This window comes from Lolium rigidum, chromosome 4 (assembly GCF_022539505.1).
Source record: "Lolium rigidum isolate FL_2022 chromosome 4, APGP_CSIRO_Lrig_0.1, whole genome shotgun sequence".
In the NCBI taxonomy this organism is placed as follows: Eukaryota; Viridiplantae; Streptophyta; class Magnoliopsida; order Poales; family Poaceae; genus Lolium; species Lolium rigidum.
The window spans coordinates 127235317-127254409 of NC_061511.1; the positions used below are offsets into that span (position 1 = coordinate 127235317).

Consider the following 19093-nt stretch of genomic DNA (forward strand, 5'->3'; position numbering starts at 1 on the left):
GAACACGGCGAAAAATCGGGGCTTTTGGGTTCCGGACGCCCGAAGATCGTATTTAATTTCCGGTTTTGACCGGCCGGCGGAGGGAAGGGGATGCGGCGTGGTGGTGGTCTGATGTAGATTTCCTTTTCCAGCCTTGTCTGCTCTGCTCGCGTTCACATCTCTCGCTTGCACAGAGCTTTCTGATCTGCCAACTGGAGAACGAGGCCATGCGCGCCGCCCCAACACGAGGTACTACCCTATTCCCCTTTCTTGCTTCTCATGATTCGGTCCGGTTGCTTCGCCGCCGTGTATGTGTGTTCGTGTCCGTGATTGCGATGGGTTGATTGCGTGTGGGACTTCGGTTGTTCGAGTGATTGCAAATTGATGCAAGCCATGGTGGTGAGCAGGTCTGCTGAACGGGGAGTGATCGCGTCCGGTGCCTGCCTGCTGCGGAGATGAAGGAGGAGAGGTGCCTGGACCCGCAGCTGTGGCACGCCTGCGCGGGCGGCATGGTGCAGATGCCCACGCCGCGCGCCCGCGTCTTCTACTTCCCGCAGGGCCACGCCGAGCACGCCAACGGCGGAGGCGTGGCCGCCGCCGAGCTCGCGGCGGCGCTCGGCCCGCGCCCGCTCCCGCCGCTCGTGCTCTGCTCCGTCGCCGGGGTGCGCTTCCTGGCCGATCCGGACACGGACGAGGTGTTCGCTAAGATCCGCCTCGTGCCCGTCGGCGCCGGCGACCCGGGCCTCCGGGACCCCGACCCGCTCGCCCCCGACCAGCCGGAGGCGCGCGAGAAGCTCGCCTCCTTCGCCAAGACGCTCACCCAGTCCGACGCCAACAACGGCGGCGGCTTCTCCGTGCCCCGCTACTGCGCCGAGACCATCTTCCCCAAGCTCGACTACCGGGCCGACCCGCCCGTGCAGACGGTGCTCGCCAAGGACGTGCACGGGGAGGTCTGGAAGTTCCGCCACATCTACCGGGGAACCCCGCGCAGGCACCTGCTCACCACGGGATGGAGCACCTTCGTCAACCAGAAGAAGCTCGTCGCGGGGGACTCCATCGTCTTCCTGCGCACCGAGCACGGAGAGCTCTGCGTCGGGATTCGCCGCGCAAAGCGGGTCACATGCGGCGGCATGGAGTGCATATCCGGATGGAACGCCCCAGGGTACGGCGGGTTCTCGGCCTTCCTCAAGGACGAGGAGAACAAGATGATGAGTGGCCCCGGAGGAGGAGGGTATGTCAAGGGCAGGGGGAAGGTCAAGATCGCCGACGTCGTCGAGGCTGCCAGCCTTGCGGCCAGCGGCCAGCCGTTTGAGGTGGTCTACTACCCGAGAGCTAGCACGCCCGAGTTTGTTGTCAAGGCAGCGGCCATGCAGGCTGCCATGAGGATCCACTGGTGCCCTGGGATGAGATTCAAGATGGCCTTTGAGACCGAGGACTCCTCAAGAATTAGCTGGTTCATGGGGACTATATCATCGGTCCAGGTCGCTGATCCCATCAGATGGCAAAATTCTCCGTGGAGGCTTCTTCAGGTTAGCTCGATTTGACGATATTCATACTAGTAGTTGCATTTCATCTCCTTCTTCTTTAAATGCATTGTTTTTTTTTTTACATTCCCGGGAACTGCAATAGATGAATGGACTGCATTAATGACCCAAGCTTGCTGTTTCAAAGTGCTAACATAACATAAGTATGAAATCTCTCGTTGAGATGCTTGATTGGTAGGTAGCATGTAAAAAACATGACCTGCATACAAGTATTTTGCTTTCCCACAACGTTGCCATAATATAAGATCTTGGTAATGGAAAGATTCTTAAAACCCTGCTAGCTACAAATTAATCAATGAATTAGTTGAACAGACGGCTAAGATTTCAGCCGGACGATGAATTGGTTGTACAATCAGTAAAGCTGTTGGGGAACCAGAATTCTCAAGTGCATACTATTTATGAAAGGAAAGGCTTGTGGTCCTTTAGTAGCTTTATTGTTGGTATTCCAAATTTGATTGTCATTGTGCCTGCTCTCTTAACATGAATCATTTTTGTCAATAGTGTGTTCCTACCTTTAAAACTTTTAGTAAGCATCCTAATTTCTTCCATTCGTCACCCGTGGTTACTTAAATGCCACAGCTGTATTTGGTCTTTAGCATGGAAAACGTCCTGCAAAAGAAAGATAGCATGCAAAACATGACCAGCATACAACAGTATTATGCTTTCCCACAACGTTGCCATAGTATTAGATCTTGGCAGTGAAAAGATTCCCAAAGCCCTGCTATCTATAAATTAACCGATGAATTAGTTAACAGCTGGCTTATATTTCAGCTGGGCAATGAATTGGTGGAACAATAAGTAAAGATGTTGGGGATCCAGAATTCTCAATACTAGTTTTGAAAGGAAAGTCTTGTGGTCCTTTAGTATTACTATCGGTCTTCCAAATTTGGATTGTCCTTTGCGTGCTCTCTTAAGTATGTATCTTCTTTGTCAATATCTGAGCTTCTAAACTTCAGTTTTCACTGATGGTTGCTCACATGTCACACCTTAGTGTTCGGTCTTTAGTACCCAACATGAAGCATCCAAAATGCATGGGAATACTTGATAAACTTTGAACTAGGAATGGGATTGCTGAGCACTGTTAGAAGTGATCAATAGATGAGAAGCTACTTGTCTAATTACATTAACCTAGGATAGGGGAATAATGGTACATCAATCTAATAAAGAAGCTGGTCATTTGGAATAATGGTACATTAACCTAGGATAGGAAATAAAGGTAAAAAAAATACCCTACAAAAGCTACATCAACTGTCATATTTATTCAGTTGGTCATTTGGACTTTATTCTGTACAAATGACTAAGAGTACAGTTGAGATTGGGGCAGGGTCTTCATTTCCAGCAGCTTCGTTTCTGGTCATTCATATGTTTCAGTTTTTTCTTAAGCGTTTACACCCAAAATCCTACTGGCATTTTATAAGCAAATGCAATAAAGTAGTTTATATGAAATTGTACTGCATGCTATTTTTAAATAAATATGGGATAGTAGTTCTAGAGTACTAATAAAATTTCAAAGGTGGGAAGTGAATTAGAATGTCGGTCAAAAGGCTTAGTCGGTCATGTACTTCGCCAACGGTCCATGCTTAAGGTACCTGGTCCTCCCTATAGCTGAAAGTACTACCTTACATATGTCTCTGATCAGTCCTGTCCTCCAACTATAAGGTGTCTGTTTGTACCTCAGGAAATAGTTGTTGAACTAAGGAAATTAGTACAAGCGGCAGTTGGACATAAACATGCTAGCTCTATTTATCTGCCATATATATACATATTGGTAATTTGGTACTTCATGGAATTTTACCTCATTGTCCACTTTATTCGCCAATGTTTGGATAGTGAGTGGTGACTTACTAGTAATGTGTAAGTGAGATATTGAAGGGTTCATATTTATTTTCAGTTATAGCAGTATGAAATTGAGCCATCAACTGTAGTTGGTCACTCTTCCTGTCATGGAATTTTACTTCAGTAACTGCAGCAAGTCTCTTCGTTGACATGGTTCATGGTTGCATAATTCTTTCAGGTCACATGGGATGAACCCGACTTGTTGCAGAATGTGAAATGTGTCAGCCCATGGCTTGTGGAGCTTGTATCAAGCATTCCACCTATCCATTTGGGACCATTTTCACCTCCACGAAAGAAGTTACGGGTTCCCCAACATCCAGATTTCCCATTTGATGGTCATCTGTTTAATCCCATTTTCCATGGGAACCCACTTGGTCCTAGCAACAGCCACCTATGCTGTTACCCGGACAACTCTCCTGCAAGCATACAGGGAGCCAGGCATGCTCAATTTGGTTTACCATTGACAGATCATCAGCTTAATAAGCTGCACCTCGGTCTGTTCCAGGGCGGCGGTTTTAACCGGTTCGACGCCCTAACCCCGTCTTCTCGGATACCCAAGGGATTTGTGATCAGCAGCGCACCAGCCCATGACAGTGTCTCTTGCGTGTTGACGATTGGTACACCACAGAGCGCAGAAAAATCTGATGACAGAAAGACACCACACATAATGTTGTTTGGAAAGGCTATCCTTACCGAGCAGCAGATAACCTCAAGTGGATCAAGAGAGACACTTTCCTCTGGGGCTACTGGAAACAGTTCTCCTAAGGGCAATGCGACGAAGGCAGGAAATGTATCTGATGGTTCTGGTTCGTCAATTTGCATTGGCTTTTCGTCCCAAGGCCACGAGGCCTCTGACCTTGGATTAGAAGCTGGACACTGCAAGGTATTTATGGAATCGGAGGATGTTGGTCGCACCATTGACCTTTCAGTGTTTGGGTCGTACGAAGAGCTGTACGGCCGTCTGTCTGACATGTTTGGAATCGAGAAAGAGGAGATCATAAGCCATCTCCGTTACCGCGACACAGCCGGTGCAGTCATGCATACTGGCGAATTGCCATTCAGGTGAGAAGCAGCCTCCCCTGTAATATATGCAGTTTTGTTTAGTAACTCATGTACAGTAATATATCTTCATATTAATGTACTTAGATATAGTAGTAATGTTGATGTACTTAGATATAGTAGTAATGTTGCAGCGACATGTACCTAATTTGTTCTGTACGTGTAACAGCGACTTCATGAAAGTAGCACGGAGGCTGACAATAATAACCGGCGAAAACGGAAGGCTGCCGAAACCTCTCATGGAATGCATGGTTCAGCGGGTGTGATCTCTCGGCCTATTTGACCATGAATTTCGTCAAGAACTTCTAAACCTAGAGTGAAGAAGGACCTATTTTCTATATGTATTTCAGTGTTCCTCGGTGCTGTTTTAGCAGAACCGCATCGTTAGTACAATCTTGTGGATTGCTTTTTCATATGTATCTGTCTCGCTCAGCTGAGCGGACCTATGGTAGCTGTTTGTTGGATCTTGTGGACTGCCAAAGTAATGTTTTTCGTCCTGCACCGGGTTGGTCGTCAGTCACTGGTGTTGTGCTGATCTGTAGTGATGTTACTCTCTCTGTGGAAGTGCTCCTGAACTCTTGGACGGATTTTCTTTAAATAATGTAAGTTTCGGATTTGGATGTGGATGTGGATGTGGAAACTAAAACTAGTGTGTAGGCTTCTGAATTAACGCATGCGATCAGATTTCTTGTATTTTTTTTTTTTTGGTTTAGTACATTTTACCAGCAGTGCATCTTAAAACCAGTATCTACTTTCTCTGCCTGTTTTTACAGCCGTAGTGCTCATTCCGTTGATACGAAATGGATGCGTACATCATGATTTATTTACGTAGAAGATTGCCTTGGAAAAACTGTTTTGCTTTTGATGATCATGTCCAAACCTTGTGTGTGTTTTTATGGAGAGTCCTGGCAGTTGTACATGAAGTCACTAGCAACATGCCATCTCGATTTTTACTGGGTCTCGACTTTCCCTCCCTTCCCTCTTCCGTTTGGGGGCCAGACGACTTTCCCTCCTCTTCTCTCTTCCTTTTGGCGGCCACGCCGGCTACTAGAGGGGTGTGGATCCGTCCTCTTATGCGTTTTCTTAGAGGTTATGTTTTTCGTTGGGTTTTGTGTCTCTAGCGACATCAGTGAGATGGTGGCACATATGAACAAGGTCTCTCCCGCCTCTCCATAGTCCCTACTCCGAGGGTGTCCTTATCGCGTCAACGAAAGGCCCGTGAGGGTTTGTGCCGCTACATCGGTTGGTTCACTTTGGATCTCGGCAAACAATTGGGTCGCTGTTGGCGTGGCAGCTTCGACCTCTTCTTTCGCTCTTGTTATGCGGCAAGGACGGGCTTCTTCAACCCTCTGAATTAGTGATGAAGAATTGTAGGGCGCGTCCACAACCGAGGTTCGATCATCGGCTACCCTATCTCGTTGTCATCAAAGATAAATATGCGAGCACATTTATATGTGTGCATATGCCTTATGTATTCATAGGGCGTTTTTCAACCTTAGGCCAAGGACGAGTACGTGGAGGAAGAAAACGGGCATTATGACTTGTGATCGTCGGCTACCCTATCTCGTTGCCATCAAAGTTATTAAATATGCGAGCGCTTTTATGTGTGCCTATTCCTTATTGTCTTCTTAGGGCGTTTTTTCAACCTTGGGCGAAGGACGGGTAAATGGAGGAAGAAAACGGGCATTATGACTTGTGATGCAATTCTGTTTTCTTATTGGTCGTGACGTGGGCTTAGCCCAGTGGTTGGGAGTCGCGATGGCGCACGCCAGCCAGAAGTTCGATCACCGTCAGGGACGAATTTCGGAATTGTCACGCCGTGTCCCGCTTCTACTATATCAAAAAGTGTCTAGTTCCTCCTAGACACAGTTTCATTTTTTTTTTGTTTTCTTATTGGTCGTGTTTGTGTATTGTTGTCTATTATTTTTATGAATATTAGACATAAGATGCCTGTGGGGTGTCTTTTGTAAAAGAAAAACGAAAATAGCTAGCCACATGCCATGGTGGCATTCCTACAATGGATTTATTTTCTTGTTTCCGGAACATGTGTGCGCGAAGTAAGGATCTGAAAATGTGGCGCACGTTGAGAGTTTGCAAATGCACGCTTTGGGAGTAGTACGATGTGGTAGCGTCATGTGGCCGTTACTTCCAGGAAACCGGAAAGTCTCCCCGTCTTTCTTCATCATAAGAGCATCCCCATTCGTCTCCCTGATGAGGCCCCGAACGACGATTTTCACATCCGGACGGCGTAATTCGGTTCAGTCGTGCCCCCGGTTCCTCGATTTCGTCTGGATTTGGGCCTAAATTCATCCGGCGTTCCCACGCCATCCCCGGTCCCCCGAGGCGCGCTCGAGGACTCCAGACGAAACAATTTGGCGCGAAAGAGGCGTGTGGACCCTCGTAGTCGGCGACTGGACCGCCAAATCATGTAGATTTCCCTCCAATTGGCTTGCATATCCCCATTTTCTCCCGCCGAATTTGTGTAGCCGTCTCCATTCTCCCCCTCCTCTTTCTCGTCCACCACCATGCCGCTGAAGCCGAGGAAGTCGCGGCCGAAGAAGGAGCGGCCGCCGGGTGTGTCCAACGCAAAGTGGGCGGCGGGCGAGCTCCGGCGACAGATCGAAACAAGCGCCAGGGCAGAGAGGGAGAAGAAACTCAACGCGAAGAAGGCGGCGTTGGCGGCGGAGGACGAACAAGCGAGGAAGGTCTCCATGGCCATGAGCATGGGCCATCCTCACGGCGGCGGCGGCGCCGCCATGTTCCCCGGCCAGTGGCCGATCCAAGGTACGAGCAGTGCCTGTCGGCTTTCTCCCCTTCGAGCTTCTCCCCGTCGTCGCCTGCCATGTTCCAAGAGATGACCTACGGCCAAACGTCCAGGTTCACGCCGTCGCCGCTCGATCTCGCCGGCCCTGCGACGAGGGCCACTCCCGTTCGGTGCGACGGCGGCGCCGAACAACGAAGTGATGAATGAAATGATCAACTCCGGCTCCATGGCCGCCGCTGCTAGTCCGGGGTTCTTCACGCAAGAGGAGGCGAGGGCGACGGCAACTGTCGCGGCGCGCAACGAGGGGGTGGGGGATGTGGCCGACGGAAGCCAAGCCGTCGAAGAAGAAGAAGAAGAGGAAGAACCAACTCAAGAGCAGGTCGCCGGCGCTAACCTGCCGAAGGCAAAGAAGAAGAGGAAGAAGGACTCGCCGCCGGCCGAACCGCGCATCAAATGGACGCCGAGGGAAGAGGAGTGCCTCGCCGAAGCTTGGATGACCGTGTCCATGAACGGCATAACCGGGGCGAATCGGAACTACGAGACGTATTGGCTTCGAGTGAAGCAGGCGTTCGACGAGCGCAAGCTCGTCGATCCCTACTTCAACAAGACGGTCATGAACCGGGGAGACAAGGCCATGGCGACCCATTGGGGGATCATACAGACGGCGTGCAGCAAATGACACGACATACAGGAGGAGCTCAAAAAACCGCCGATGAGCGGCGAAGACTTTGAAGCCAAGGTATACGCCGTGACTCCTCCGTCGACCCTGCATGTACTGATCGCCGTGAGCTGACCCATATCGCCGTCCTACTTTTTCGCAGGTGCGCCGTGCTTTCGACATGTACCACGACGACACCGGCTTGACGTTCAAGTTTCTGAACGTCTTCTCCCGCATCGAGAAGTGCGAGAAGTGGACGGAAACCCGCACGAGCCTCTCGCAGAGCAAAAACCGAACAGTACAACCCCGACGCTCCGACGCCAGGATCGTCGGATGGCCGCCCAGAACTCGGCCAGAAAAAGCTCAAAGATCTGAAAAAGATGGGCCATCCCGCCGAGAGGATGCAGGCGTCGTTCGACAAGTGCTGGGCCGACGCGAGGACGCACGCCGCCGGGAGGGACGACAAGTTCGACGGCAGGTGGAGGGAGATGCTCGCCAACCAAGGCGCCCGGATCGCCCTGCTGAAGACGACGGCCGCGGCGAAGAAGAGGAACACAGACTTGGCGTTAGCCCTGATGGACGAGGAGACGAGAATTTGGTACGAGGGCCACCGCACCGACATCCTCCGACCCACTCCGGCCAGTGCTTCGCCCTCACCGTCTACGACGTCGACTGCCGCCGCTTCGACGTCGACTGCGCCGGCAGCGATATCGGCCGCCGCTTCGACCATGGCGTGTGAGGAAACTGGGCCGTCAGACACCGCCGTGTCAGACGGGACTGCCGACGTCCCTGTTTCAGTGTAATTTCCCTCCGATCGCCGATCTGTGGCCGATCCTTTTGACGACCTGGACGTATTTGTAGCGGGACTTCGTTTTGTTTGAATTTCGACTTTGCCCGCCGAACTCCGGGTGGACGACTGGAAATATGGTTCTCCCCACGAATTAATTTCGTCCAATCCGACGGTTGTTTCATCCGGATTTCGGTTTTGGGAGGCCAAACGAATGAAGATGCTCTAAACTTAAACTTGCGATGGTAGTACGTAGGAGCAGAGCATCGATGCGACATGATCGGGGGCGTGATCCATCTAGTCTAGTCTAGCTTAAACACACCACGGGGTTCTCATTCGCGCAAATGCAAATGCAACAGCGCCGCGGGAAGCGGGAGCGCGCGTCGCGACTCTGGACTAGGCTGGCTGGCAGTGGTGGTGCTGCTGTTGCTACGTGGTTCACGTCACGGCACTGTTCGTCCTGTGCTTTTTAGCCTGTCAAGCTAGCCAGTAGCAACGGTACCGGTATGATCCAGGCCGTCGTACGTCACTACGTTGAGCTGTGTAACCGTTAATTGCTCCGTACTACCGTATCCGTGATGATGTTTACCGCTATCGGTCTCGCTTTCATGAGGTGTCGTGCGGTCCAACAGGCCGTACGTTACTACGTTTGATGGTTACCATCTAACAAAAATGGGAAATTTAGGTTTCCAACGATTTGAAAACGTCCTTCTCCAGCGGCCCGACAATGCGACCGCGGTTATAAAATGGGGCTTCACCCCATACCATCTCACGGTCCCGGCACAAAACGATTGGCCTATCCATATGGACATAAATACAGCCAAATTTGCGCCCCGCGCATGCACCTATTTCCAGGGCTACCTGGAAACGGACGTGAGGCCGCATCGCTTCGGGGTGCATTGCTTCCGCGGCTGCGCATGCCGTAGCTTTGGGACGCCTTGTCTTCACAGGCCGCGCCAGGTCTGGTGGGCGACGGCTGGTCTTCTGCGCCACCATCAATAGCACACATCTTCGTGTCCCATGCATTGTCCTTCAAATAGCACCGGCAACATACTGCAATCACCTACTCCTTCCTAACCATGCTTGCACCCAAACAAACCGGCAGCTCAGCGCGCCACCGCCACGATACGGGCAAGAAGAAGAATGACCACGAGACAGGATCGTCGCAGCCGGTGGAGGAGAAGAAACGGATGAGGGTCCTCCTTTGTTCCTCCGACGCGGATGTTCTATGCGAACTGGATGTCGTGCCTCGACTGGGGCGACGTGCACCTGCCTGGTGGGTGGCGCCTCAGCACGACGCAGGTGCCACTTTCCGGCCATTAGCTGGTGATGCATGTAAAATGCATACATGAACTTTGTCCTTTATCATATTAAATTCTCACATATTTACAACATATATGATGATAATACCATGGTTTACATTGATTTGTGGGGATTTACCAATGATCCCCTTGATTTGGGTTATAACGATACAGAATAGGAAAACCATGTTTTGTGTATTTTTCACTTTCAGATACCTATATGGAGTCAAATTGACTTGGGATTTTTGGAGCATCACTTTTTCATCGGGAGAAGCAGCATGGGCCCTGGAAGCTCACCTGGAGAGGCCTGAGGGTCAAAAGAGGCCAGGTGGCGCGGCCAGGAATAGAGGTCGCTCCACCCCCCCTCTTTCAGCCGTCGATCGCCCGTTTGCCCTGATTATTTCATGAACCGATAGTTTTCCCTAAAAACGACTATATATATATGACCCGAAGAGTTCTCGGGAGGAGAGCACCACACAAACACAAAAACACGAAAACGGAGGCTGCTGCAGAGAAGATTGGGGGGTGACTCTGCCGGGATCACCGCTGGAAGGATCTCCACCTTCTCCAACGTCTTCATCATCATCACCATGACCAAGAGGGAGTAGTCCACCTTTGGACTACGGGTTTGTGGCAGTAGCTCGATCTATTTCTCTCATGTTCTTCACAGTTCTTAATGCCAAGATCTTGCGGTAATTTCCTCATCCAAGATCTTGCGGCTCCGTTGAGGTAGACCTGAATGCCTTGCATGGTCGTCGCTCTTGTGCCACCATTAGCTTCACCGTTTCCAGATAGTCAACCAACCAATCTTCTGGATCTTGGAGTCCGTCGAACTTTTTATAACTATCGGGTAATTTAAAACTGGTAGCTACTCGAGTCTTGCAAACCCTACGTGTAAAGCAAGGGAGTCCACATAGTTCCTCTTCACTATCCTATGTTGTTTGGCGATTTTCTCGGCCTCTATTTTCACGACCTCTTTCTTCTCGTGCTCTATCGACCCGAGCTTGGGTCGTGGTGTTCCTCGTATCACCTTCTCTCTGAATGTCTCGCGTTGCTGCCGATGTGTGTCGAGGACTATGATATCTTGGACTATTACGGAGTGGAGATCTTGCGGCTTGTGGTATCACTTCTCTACCAGCTATTGCTGCTCCCATTACACCAATACCTTCCATAGCAGTTTGGTATAAAGACGCTCAGGATCGCCCTGAGGTGGCCTGGTTGCCATCAAGTATGCATTGATATGTTGTTAGCTCTGCTTCCGATGCTTGTGTTGTCATCGGCTCTGTGCCGTTTATAGCCCTTGTGGCTCTATCCCAAGCAGCTTGAGGCAGCTGCACCTTCTCTCTTGGCTGGGCTCCAACATACTTGTGTCATGTTCCCCTCGTGAGATCTGCGGGATCGACATATGGGTTGCCTAGTTCGCCGAAAGCCTCAGATTGCTCGTCTTCTTTTGCCTCGCGACCCGACGCCGTGAGCACGCAAATTTGATGGTATGTCGAGTTTGCACTATTGTCGAGCTCGGGATCTTGAATCTTCGAGTTCTTGCTACGTGATGCTAAGCTTAGCACCCGCGCATTATGCATGGGATAGGTGACACCATCGTTCATATCGGCGAATACCTCCCTGCTGGCGGTGAAGTTGGTGTTGCTGGTGAAGTCGAAGTTAGTGAGGCTATCGGAGTCGCTATCTTGGAGCAGATCTGTTTCCACGACTGACCCGAAAGTCATCCCGCCAAAAATATCAGCGAGTTTTCTGCTGCCAGTGGTCTTGGTGATGCATGGTGGCGAGATCTCCTCGTCGCCTGACTTAACGGATGACGTTGACGATCCTGAGGAATCAGGCCCGGCCACCAACGGTGCCGAAAAGCGGTGTGATCCTTCTTTCCCGACGGGGAAGCGTCATCTCCATTGCTTCTTCCAAGTTGGCATATGCATGCAAGCGGGCGGGAGGGTGAGGAACAAAATCGACAAGACCAGATTGGATCTGTTTACCTCCTTCCATCGCGTTGCTTGCTTCCGATGATGATGATGATGATGATGACGATGCCATCGAGATCAGGACCTTGCTACCATTTTTCCCACAGAAGGCGCCAATTGACAAGCTATCGACTCGTCAATGCCTACTGATTGTAGACTTAGGGTTTCATGGAAAATAGAGGGCAAATAGAACTCGAAGGTTGTTAGACGAACAAAGGCGTCCAACTAAGTAAAACATGGTGGCTAGGGTTTGCAATGATTCAATCCTTATTTCGACCTTGGCTTCAACTTTACATAGGAGGAGAAGCCGAGGCTTTTCCGTGTCGTACAATTACAGAATTATCGGGCCGCACTGGGCCTTTCCTCATATTGTTACAACTTTCCCTATAATGACTCTACTTTCTTGGTCTTCACATCTTCGACTTCGTGGGCCTCTAGGTCTTCGGGTCCACCAAATCTAACTCAAGAATATACACAGGGGTACACTCGTGGTATGCCTGTTAGGCATACCTATGTCAATATGAGCTGCCTGTCATGATTATGCACTAGTAGGAAAAGCCTCATCAGTGGCGCACCAAAAATGGATTCTGTGGCGCATGGGAGGTGCGCCACAGAAACGTCGCCACAAAAATAAGGTTTCTGTGGCGCACCGGCCCATGCGCCACGGAATTAAGGTTCTGTGGCGCACGTGTTCTTAGGTGCGCCACGGAAAAGCGTGCGCCACGGAATTGGTTTTCGATGCGCCACAAAAATTTGCTTGTATTATACACGATTTTGTGCTGCTCGCTATACACATGCGGTTTATAGACGACAATATACGGATATACAGAGTTATATACGGCAACATTCAGATATAATATAAATATCATGTACATTGCACGAGATATAACATAGACATCATCATCACATTACTTAGAGCCCGATCGAGATACATATATAGTGGCAAGTGTCAAATGTTTTGCATACAACTCTTAATTCATACAAAATTCACAATTTCGAGATACAAAGTAGTCTTCATCCGGTTCCTCCTTTGCTCCCTCATCTCTACCCACCGAGGCTCGCTTGCATCGGGGTCCTTCATCCGAGTTCCTACTATGATGAAAATGGAAGAAAGTGAGACCAACAAGTCCGATGCACAAGAGAAATGGAATAAATGCCTCATACACTTGTTGGTCAACACAAATATTAACATTCGGGGACGGTGTAAGTGAGACCAAGTCCGATGCACAAGAGATTGATATTTGTGCTATCTTACCGAGGCTCACTTACGCCGCCCCCGAGTGTACGGTGACCAAACATTTTAAGCATCGGCATTTTGAAAATCTCAAAGCAAATGGAATGATAAAATGGAATAAGTGCCTCATACATTGTTGGTCAACACAAATACTATGGTCGGAAACCATAGTTGCAGTATACACCGCGGTATACTTTGCGGAAGGGCCCCTTTCCCCGGCCGCCGTTCAGTGAACGGGTGCTTGACGACACAACGACGCCGATCCGCCTCTCGGCGCGGAACCACGGCGGTCCTCAGCTGTCTAGTGAACGAGTCCTTGATGCAAAGACCGTGCCGGCCTGCCCAGCATTATGTCGGGCCGTGTTGCCGCGCTTCAGGCCGTGTGTCCTACGCCCTGCACTGTTCTCCTTCTTGCCCGGTGAACCAATAGACTGATCGTTGGAATAAGGAAACCGATGACGGCCGGTCGCAAGATTAAATTGCGATCGGTCGTCATCGGCTTCCTTATTCCAACGATTAGTCTATTCGTTCACTCGGGCAAAAAGGCGAAGAGTGCGGGCGCCCGAGACACGGCCTGAAGCACGGCAACGGGGTCGGCATGATGCTAGGGAGGCTGACACCGTCTTTGCATTAAGGACTCGTTCACGTAATGGACGGCGAGAGAAGAAAAGTGGTGATGCACCGGAGAGGCAGGTCGGCGTTGTTGTCTCGTCAAAGACTCGTTCACGGAACGACGGCCGGGGAAAGGGGGGCCCGTCTACAAAGTATATTGCGGCGTATAGGTGACCAAACATTCTAATCATCGGCACTAAAATGGAAGAAAGAGCCAAGTGGTATCTCAACCAGATATCATATGCCTCATACTTTGTTGGTCGAAAGAAATATTAACATTCCGGGATGGGGTCGGTGAGGCCAGGTAGAATGCACAAGAGATTGATATTTGTGCCATCGCACCGGGCTCACCTGGCCCCACCCCAGAGTGTACAAGTGACCAAACAATTTAATCATCGGCACTAAAATGGAAGAAAGGCCAATGCAATTAAGAAGTAGCTAGTATGAACTAAATGGAATGCCTCATACTTTGTCGGTCAAAACAAATATTAACATTCAGGGATGGAGTAAGCGAGGCCAGGTAGGATGCACAAGAGATTGATATCCGTGCCATCACACCAGGCTCGCTTGCTCCACCCCTGAGTGTACAAGTGACCAAACATTCTAATCATCGGCCAATGCAATTAAGAAGTGCCAACTCAAATAATAGACAAGCTGAATAGTATGAACTAAATGGAATGCCTCATACTTTGTTGGTCGAAACAAATATTAACATCCGGGGATGGAGTAAGTGAGGCCAGGTAGGATGCACAAGATATTGATATTTGTGCCATCACACCAGGCTCACTTGCTCCACCCTCGAGTGTACGAGTGATCGACCAACCATCTAATCATCGGCAAGTACAAAAACACCAACAAACCAGCAACCATGGTGACATAAGTCAAGATGCTCAAACACACATAGCATGCATGGAGCGAGATGCTCCAAAGGGATTATTCATCACTTGGTATATAGACCAAGTGATGCTGGCAAAAGAGAGGCCAATCAAGAACCGGTAAATCCAGTAAGTGATAGATATGCCTAAACAAGCAACAACACATAGCATATCCCGGCTAACCGAGATGAGACAAGTCTTGGTAGCCAACTGAATCACCTAGCACCACCTAGCCTTTTAAAACCATCGAAACAGTCCTTTTTCTTCAAAGGATACCACGGTGGCATTCATTTACATGATCCCCTACTCGTGGATATCTCTATTTTCATCAAAGCCAACAAGAAAAGGATACCACGGTGGCATTCATTTACATGATTCCCTAATGTGAATATCTCTATTTTAGTATACCATCATAAGCATTCCATTTAAATCACACATTTTAGTATCTCTGTTCTTATCCAAGTTTTTGCCTCGGCCTTTGCATCATTAGGCTGAGCCAAGACATCAAGCATCCGGCCAGGGAGCATTCTTTCTTTTTAGGGAACTATATGAACTATATGCACATGATCCAAGTAAGCATCCCCACTAATCGGAGCATTATAAGCATAGTAGCATACCATAAGCTCACAAGAATCCATCAAGTAAATCTTCACAAGGATACCACAGATAGCATAGTAGCATACCATAAGCTCACAAGAATCCATCATTTTCTTCACAAGGATACCACGGTAGCATACCATAGTAGCATTTCATGCATTTAAATGAACCAGATAGCATCAAAACCAACCAAATGTCCAACTAGCAAGCAATACCAAGTGAGCAATCCAGGCTCCAAATGGAACCTTTGGAGCGAGATATATATAGAGCCAATATAGCATGTCATCTGCTAGTAGCTGGTGTTCATATAGCATGTCCGTTTAGTACCAAGCATAGCACCAATTTAGTACCAAGCATAGCACCAATTAATCAAGCAATATAGCGACGATCGGTAACAAGCATAGCACCAATTAATCAAGCAATATAGCGAGCATCGATAACAAGCATAGCACCAATTAATCAACTATAGCTCCATCGTTAACAAGCATAGCACCAATTAATCAAGCAATAGCAGCATGACCTGCACATGACACTTCACTAAAGCCAAAGCTTCGAGTAAAGCACTTAATCAAGGCTTTCATGCGAGTGCTTGACAGGCAACAATCGCAAGCAATGGGATCATAATTCAATCCATGTGCACATACCGGATAAATGGCATCAATGGGATCATAATTCAATCCATGTAATTAGCCAAGTTATACGGAATAAGAAAAGGGAGCACAGCAGCATTTCATCGAGCACAACAGCAGCACAAAATCACAGCAGCATTTCATCGAGCACTTTGTGCTCGCGCGGGAGAGGAAGAGGGAGGGGAGGGAGCTCACCGACGACGACGACAGTTGTGGAGGAGCTCATCGACGATGACGGCAGGGGTGGAGGTCGCGGCGGCTCCTCCACCTTGACCCGGCGGCGGCTCCTCCACCTTGACGCCGCGCCGGCCCCTCCTCCTCCACGCCGCAGCGGCTTGTGCTGCTGGTGGCGGGGATGGGTGGAGCGTGGCGGCATGCGGCCCTCGCGGAGGAAGGCGGCGGCGGCGGCGGCGGCGGCGGCGGCGCTCGCCATGGAAGGCGGCGTCGCGAGGAGAGGGGAGAGGGGAGAGAGTGGTATACGGGCGAGGGAGGGGTACGGCCATGATATAGGACACGTTATTTCCGTGGCGCACCGAGGCCGGTGCGCCACGGAACACGTTATTCACGTGGCGCACCTAGGCCAGTGCGCTACAGAATACGTTATTTCTGTGGCGCACCAAGTGCAGTGCGCCGTAGAAAAAGTGAAACCAATGATTGGGCGTGACAGGGTGTGGGCCCCACAAAGTTTTTGTGGCGCAGTGTTTCTTGGTGCGCCACAAAATTAAGCTATTTCTGTGGCGCACCTTGCCAGGTGCGCCACAAAATAAATTTCTGTGGCGCATTTTTAATGGTGCGCCACAGAACTAAGCTTCGCCTATAAGGGTTTTCCTACTAGTGATGGCTATATTTGTAATACCTATGTGGTGGATCCTTATTCTATGATATTGTTTTATGAGATCGGATCTTATTATATGGTGAGATGTATTGATAGATGCATATTATGTACCATGTTCTTAAATATTTGTTCTAATCCAACATCTATGAAAGAGCGTGTGTGGGGTGATGTGTGTGTTAGATGGAGTAGCATGGTTTTAGTGATTGGATAGTGACAATATGTTCAAGATCTATTATGGCTTTGCCTTTCTTTTAGTACCTCACTAGGGATAAAGTGAATGCATGTACTATGTTCATCGTGTGATAGTAGTGATGATCTTGTTTGTTCAAGGTAGCATATTTGTTATTCAAACTTCATGTCAAAGTACTTATCGCCATGCTCCGTTAATTCTTAATACAAGATTGATGAAGTTTCTTTCTTTTGGAGTATAAGAGAGGTGTGTTGCATCATCTCTATGATAGGATGTTATGCCCATATTAATTTTGATCTTACATATAATATTATCTGCACATTCATATCTCATTGATGAATTGCATTTTGTCCACCACAACTTTAAGAAAGAATAGTCAAGTGAACCCATGAACCCCGGACCACTTTTTATCATAAGAAACACCTTACATTGCTTTTACCTTGTTTTCTATTTGCTGCACTATTTTAATCCAAAAATACAAAATTATTTACTTTTCTTATTTGCATCCGAAACACCAAAAATAATCAACGTATTTTACAGTTTTTTTCGATATTTTATCTAGTTTAGCTTTTACTTGTTTTATTTCTACTTGTCTTATTTACTTACGCGAAACCTTGTGCTTGACAACCACACGGTGGAGTTGCGGACATGGCGTGTAGTTGACGTGGGAGTTAGAAATCTTTGTGGTGTAGCTTTTCTTCAGTTCCCGGGCAACGGCGCCAGAAATTTAGCTTGATACGCGTACAGCACGCGTCCGTTGGGAACCCCAAGTGGAAGGTGTGATGCGTACGGCAGCAAGTTTCCCTCGCGAAGAAACCAAGGTTTATCGAACCGAGTAGGAGTCAAGAAGCACGTCGAAGGTTGATGGCGGCGGGATGTAGTGCGGCGCAACACCAGGGATTCCGGCGCCAACATGGAACCTGCACAACACAACCAAAGTACTTTGCCCCAACGAAACTGAGTGAGGTTGTCAATCTCACCGGCTTGCTGTAACAAAGGATTAGATGTATAGTGTGGATGATGATTGTTTGCGAGAAAACAGTAGAACAAGTATTGCGATAGATTGTATTTAGTGTAAAAGAATGGACCGGGGTCCACGAGTTCACTAGAGGTGTCTCTCCCATAAGATAAATAGCATGTTGGGTGAACAAATTACGATCGGGCAATTGACAAATAGAGAGGGCATGACCATGCACATACATGATATGATGAGTATTGTGAGATTTAATTGGGCATTACAACAAAGTACATAGACCGCTATCCGACATGCATCTATGCCTAAAAAGTCCACCTTCGAGGTTATCATCCGAACCCCTTCCGGTATTAAGTTGCAAACAACGAGACAATTGCATTAAGTATGGTGCGTAATGTAATCAATAACTACATCCTCGGACATAGCATCAATGTTTTATCCCTAGTGGCAACAAGCACATCCACAACCTTAGAACTTTCGTCATCGTCCCGCATTTAATGGAGGCATGAACCCACTATCGAGCATAAATACTCCCTCTTGGAGTTAAGAGTAAAAACTTGGCCAGAGCCTCTACTAATAACGGAGAGCATGCAAGATCATAAACAACACATAGGTAATAGATTGATAATCAACATAACATAGTATTATCTATCCATCGGATCCCGACAAACACAACATATAGCATTACAGATAGATGATCTTGATCATGTTAGGCAGCTCACAAGATCTGACAATGAAGCACATGAGGAGAAGATGACCATCTAGCTACTGCCATGGACCCATAGTCCAGGGGTGAACTACTCACTCATCACTCCGGAGGCGACCATGGCGGTGAAGAGTCCTCCGGGAGATGATTCCCCTCTCCGGCAGGGTGCGGAGGCGATCTCCGAATCCCCCGAGATGGGATTGGCGGCGCGGCGTCTCGGAAGGTTTTCCGTATCGTGGCTCTCGGTGCGGGGGTTTCGCGACGAAGACTATATGTAGGCGGAAGGGCAGAGTAAAGAGGCGTCACGGGGGCCCCACATGCTAGGGCCGCGCGGCCCCCCGGGCCGCGCCGCCCTAGTGTGGCGGCGCCCGTGGCCCCACTTCGTCTTCTCTTCGGTCTTCCGGAAGCTTCATGGCAAAATAGGCCCCTGGGCGTTGATTTCGTCCAATTCCGAGAATATTTCCTTACTAGGATTTCGAAACCAAAAATAGCGAGAAAACGACGAGCGGCTCTTCGGCATCTCGTTAGTAGGTTAGTG

The 19093-nt window shown here is 49.0% G+C and overlaps 1 protein-coding gene across 1 annotated transcript; it reads left to right on the forward strand.

Annotated features, from left to right (window-relative positions):
* The first annotated feature begins 434 nt into the window (after nt 1-434).
* On the forward strand, nt 435-5034 carry LOC124705583 (auxin response factor 22-like). The gene is made up of 3 exons (XM_047237285.1): nt 435-1508; nt 3538-4421; nt 4588-5034. Exons 1-3 carry the CDS (start codon nt 435-437, stop codon nt 4682-4684), a joined length of 2055 nt encoding a protein of 684 aa, XP_047093241.1. The 3' UTR covers nt 4685-5034.
* The last annotated feature ends 14059 nt before the right edge of the window (nt 5035-19093 follow it).